The sequence below is a fragment of the Monodon monoceros genome, unplaced genomic scaffold (genome assembly GCF_005190385.1).
Source record: "Monodon monoceros isolate NGI ecotype Baffin Bay Population unplaced genomic scaffold, NGI_Narwhal_1 Super_Scaffold_13, whole genome shotgun sequence".
Classification (NCBI taxonomy): domain Eukaryota; kingdom Metazoa; phylum Chordata; class Mammalia; order Artiodactyla; family Monodontidae; genus Monodon; species Monodon monoceros.
Genome location: NW_021703769.1, coordinates 11,273,090 through 11,277,479, shown reverse-complemented (window position 1 = coordinate 11,277,479; position 4,390 = coordinate 11,273,090). Strand labels below are relative to the sequence as shown.

General features: G+C 62.8%; 1 protein-coding gene across 1 annotated transcript; it reads left to right on the top strand.

Annotated features, from left to right (window-relative positions):
- The first annotated feature begins 1,772 nt into the window (after positions 1-1,772).
- On the top strand, positions 1,773-3,871 carry CEBPB (CCAAT enhancer binding protein beta). The gene has a single exon (XM_029220954.1). It carries the CDS (start codon positions 2,220-2,222, stop codon positions 3,255-3,257), a length of 1,038 nt encoding a protein of 345 aa, XP_029076787.1. The 5' UTR covers positions 1,773-2,219; the 3' UTR covers positions 3,258-3,871.
- The last annotated feature ends 519 nt before the right edge of the window (positions 3,872-4,390 follow it).

Here is a 4,390-nt window from a genome sequence, read left to right as displayed (position 1 = left end):
GGAAACAACGGTCTTGGTCCAGAGGTAACAGCAAATGCATTCGTCCCCTGGTACATTTTGAGCACGCCTGATCCAGGAGTTCCCATATTTGAGGGCTGGCACTCATGGAGGGGTTAGTCTGGAGTGGGACTGAGGCAGACAAGACAACTAGGATAACGGTGGCTGGAGATAAGGGCTGGGAAGGAAGTTCACCAGCAGGTGGGGCAGGGAGGGCCTCCTGGAGGCAGTGGCCCTCAAGCTCAGCCCTGAGTGTCCCATTTTGCAGCTTGGGAGGCCTGGCTGGGTGGCCCTGGGGCCTTGGATCCCTCCCTGGCCCAGAGGCTGCTGGGAAGGCCTAGAAAGCCAGCAGGCTGGGCCAGTGTTTCATCCTGTTCCTCCCTGCCCCCCACCCCCCAAGGGCACTCAAGAGATGTCATTTCTCCAGCTCTCCAGGGCGGAGGTCACCCCAGCTCAGCAGATAATGCTGAAGGTTGAGCAATGTCCACCTGCCCGCCAGGGCCAGGGCTGGGGTCAGTGGGCTGGGGGTCAGCAACCAGGCAGGCTGGGAGCTCCTGCCTGGGCGGCCTGGGCCGGGGGTGGCAGAGGGGTAGGCCCAGGAGCTGCCCAAATGGCCTCGGAATGGCTCAGGAGAGGGTAAGGGGCCACTGGAGCCCACTCTGCAGGGAGGGCCACTGGAGCCCACTCTGCAGGGAGGGCCTCAGGCCTAAATTCAGATCCAGGTGGGCCATCTTGTTTCCCCATCTGTGAACCAGGGGGGCAGCAAGGGCATGCTTCTGGCAGGGTGAAAAAGCAAACTCTGGGTCCAGGCCCACCCTCACTGCCCAGTAGGGACCTGGTGAAAATAGGGGCATTCCCTTTTCTCTCCTGCATGGCCCCTCCTGAGCCTGGCTGGTCCCCCACCCCACCAGCCTCAGAAACAGGTGTTTTGGGCTCGGGTGCAAATAGGTCTGAGGGTGCCTGGACAAGGGCTTTCCTTCTGAGAACAGTGGGGGACATGAGGCCATGTGATCTTGGGTGTGCTGTGGGCCTCTGGGCCTCTTTGTACCCTGGGAGAAGGCCCTTCTTTATGATGTGCGTCCCAGAGCCGTAAGCCTTATGTTTGGGAGTCTGTGGTGGAGACAGTAATACAACTAATAATAATAACAGTAACGACACCTTCACGGACTGAAGCTTGGAGAAGTGAAGTGACTTGCCCAAGGTCACACAGTGTGTTGGAGACAAGCATCCCTGTCCCCTTCCACCCTCCCGGGGCCCATGTCGGGCTGTGGTGGGGCTGGAGATGACCCGGGTGTGGTCTGAGGGGCGGGCAGGTGCGGTGGGCGGGGCTAGGGGAGGGGCGCGGTCGACCTTGGCACAGGCCCAAGTGGAGCTCGCCCCTGACCTGCAGGCCCCCAAACCCAGGTCTTCGTATTTAAGACAGGAAGTCGCCATAGGTGTGAAATTCCCTCCTTCCAAGATCTGGGGATGGGGGCAAGTTTAGGGGCGAGGCTGGACCCAGGGAAGGGCCGTGGAGATGGGTCACCTCTCCGGGAGCCAGAGCTGGGGTCTCCAGCATCCCGCCTGGAGCGTGTCCCTTCGGTGGGGAGTCGGGACTGGTTGCAGCCGATCCTGAAGCCAGCGCCTCCTCCAGCAGGGGGCGGGCCGCGGCCGTGTTTGGGGTGGGAGAAGAAGATCACGTTGCCCCCTCCCCGGTTTCTCTCCTCCCTTCTAGTATAGCCTCCAGCCCAGAGGGGGCGGTCCGGGGGCGGGTTAGCGCCTTCTCTCGCTCCCAATCCCGGGGCCACCGGGTGGGAGTGGGCAGGGGGCGATGCCGCCCCCCACCAGGCCGAGGGACCCCCGAGGGCGCGCTCTGGGTCTCCAGTCTGGCCACTACGCCCCACTGCCGCCCTCCCGGGGGTCTCGGGCGGCCACAGCGTGTCCTCTGCGTGCCTGGGGAGGGGCTGGGGCGGCCTCCAGTTGTGACGCAGCCGTTGCCATGGCCCGCCTTATAAATAACCGGGCTCAGGAGAAACTTTAGCGAGTCAGAGCCGCGCACGGGACCGGGAAGGGGACCCACCCGAGGGTCCAGCCGCCAGCCCCCGCACTAATAGCGGCCACGCCGGAGGGAGCGGCAACAGCATCAGGGACACAGCAGCGACAGTTCGGAGCTGGGAGGCCGCGCCACCTGCGGGCCGGCCGGAGCGGGCAGCCCCAGGCCCCCTCCCCGGGCACCCGCGTTCATGCAACGCCTGGTGGCCTGGGACCCAGCATGTCTCCCCCTGCCGCCGCCGCCTGCCTTTAAATCCATGGAAGTGGCCAACTTCTACTACGAGGCGGACTGCTTGGCTGCTGCGTACGGCGGCAAGGCGGCCCCCGCGGCGCCCCCCGCGGCCAGACCCGGGCCGCGCCCCCCCGCCGGCGAGCTGGGTAGCATCGGTGACCACGAGCGCGCCATCGACTTCAGTCCATACCTGGAGCCGCTGGGCGCGCCGCAGGCCCCGGCGCCGGCCACGGACACCTTCGAGGCGGCTCCGCCCGCGCCCGCCCCCGCTCCCGCCTCCTCCGGGCAGCACCACGACTTCCTCTCCGACCTCTTCTCTGACGACTACGGGGGCAAGAACTGCAAGAAGGCGGCCGAATACGGCTACGTGAGCCTGGGTCGTCTGGGGGCCGCCAAGGGCGCGCTGCACCCGGGCTGCTTCGCGCCCTTACACCCGCCGCCCCCGCCGCCGCCGCCACCGCAGCCGGCCGAGCTCAAGGCGGAGCCGGGCTTCGAGCCCGCGGACTGCAAGCGGAAGGAGGAGTCCGGAGCGCCGGGCGGCGGCACCGCAGGCATGGCGGCTGGTTTCCCGTACGCGCTGCGCGCCTACCTCGGCTACCAGGCGGTGCCGAGCGGCAGCAGCGGGAGCCTCTCCACGTCCTCGTCGTCCAGCCCGCCCGGCACGCCGAGCCCAGCAGACGCCAAGGCGCCCCCGGCCGCCTGCTATGTGGGGGCGGCGCCGGCGCCCTCGCAGGTCAAGAGCAAGGCCAAGAAGACCGTGGACAAGCACAGCGACGAGTACAAGATCCGGCGTGAGCGCAACAACATCGCGGTGCGCAAGAGCCGCGACAAGGCCAAGATGCGCAACCTGGAGACGCAGCACAAGGTCCTGGAGCTCACGGCCGAGAACGAGCGGCTCCAGAAGAAGGTGGAACAGCTGTCGCGCGAGCTCAGCACTCTGCGGAACTTGTTCAAGCAGCTGCCAGAACCCCTGCTCACCTCCTCCGGCCACTGCTAGCGCGGCCCCCGCGCGCGTCCCCCTGCCGGCCGGCCTCCGCGCTGCCGGGCGCGCCGCGGCCACCGAGACTCCGGGAAGCGCCCGCGCTCCCGCCCCCGCCCCTGGTGGCGCCGGCAAAACTTTGGCACTGGGGCACTTGGCAGCGCGGGGAGCTCGTCGGTAATTTTAATATTTTATTATATATATATCTATATTTTTGTCCACACCAACCGCACATGCAGATGGGCCGCCCGCCCGTGGTGTTATTTAAAGAAGAGATGTCTATGTGTACAGATGAATGATAAACTCTGCCTCTCCTTCTGACCCCTCTCCAGGCGCTGGCGGGCGGGCCGGTTTCGAAGTTGATGCAATCGGTTTAAACATGGCTGAACGCGTGTGTACACGGGACTGACGCAACCCACGTGTAACTGTCAGCCGGGCCCTGAGTAATCGCTTAAAGATGTTCCTACGGGGTTGTTGCTCTTGCTGTTGTTTTTGTTTTTGTTGTTGTTTTTTTGGTCTTTTTTTTTGTATTATAAAAAAATAATCTATTTCTATGAGAAAAGAGGCATCTGTATATTTGGGAATCTTTTCCGTTCAAGCATTAAGAACACTTTTAATAAACTTTTTTTTTTTTGTTTTTTGAGAATGGTTAAAGAGCCTTTTGGGGGCAGTAGTTGGCTTTGATTTTTTTTTTTCCCCCTTTATTTTGGATTTATGATTTTATATTTGCTTTTCTGGCGTGTGTGGGGTTGTTGTGTGTGTGTGAGCTGCTATATTATTTTTGGCTCTTTAGGTGGTTGGGTGGGGGGGGTTGCAGCTGCTTTTTCTCCTCTGCTACTCCCCCAGGGCCTGTGCTTGGAGATGGGGGTACCAGGCTGGGGCGGGGGAGGGGCATAGGAGTGCTGGGCCAGGCTTTCAGGGTGACTCAGTGCTGCTGGGTGCTGGGGAGGAGTGACTCGGAACCTTGCTTGGGGAGGGCCTTCAGGGACTCTGGCTGGCTTAGTGCTAGGCTGGGGTCTAGACGGGCCTGGAGGGCTCTGACCTCTGCGCAGTGCTTAGGGACCCAGCCAGCAGAACTGTGACTCTGAAAGGGGAGGAGATACAGGTCTTGGTCCTGCTGAGCCCAAGATGGGGCAGATTCTTTTGGAAAG

What these genes read in the sequence shown, in the direction of transcription:
- CEBPB (XM_029220954.1), top strand. Translation starts at nt 2,220, where the DNA reads ATGCAACGCCTGGTGGCCTGGGACCCAGCATGTCTCCCCCTGCCGCCG.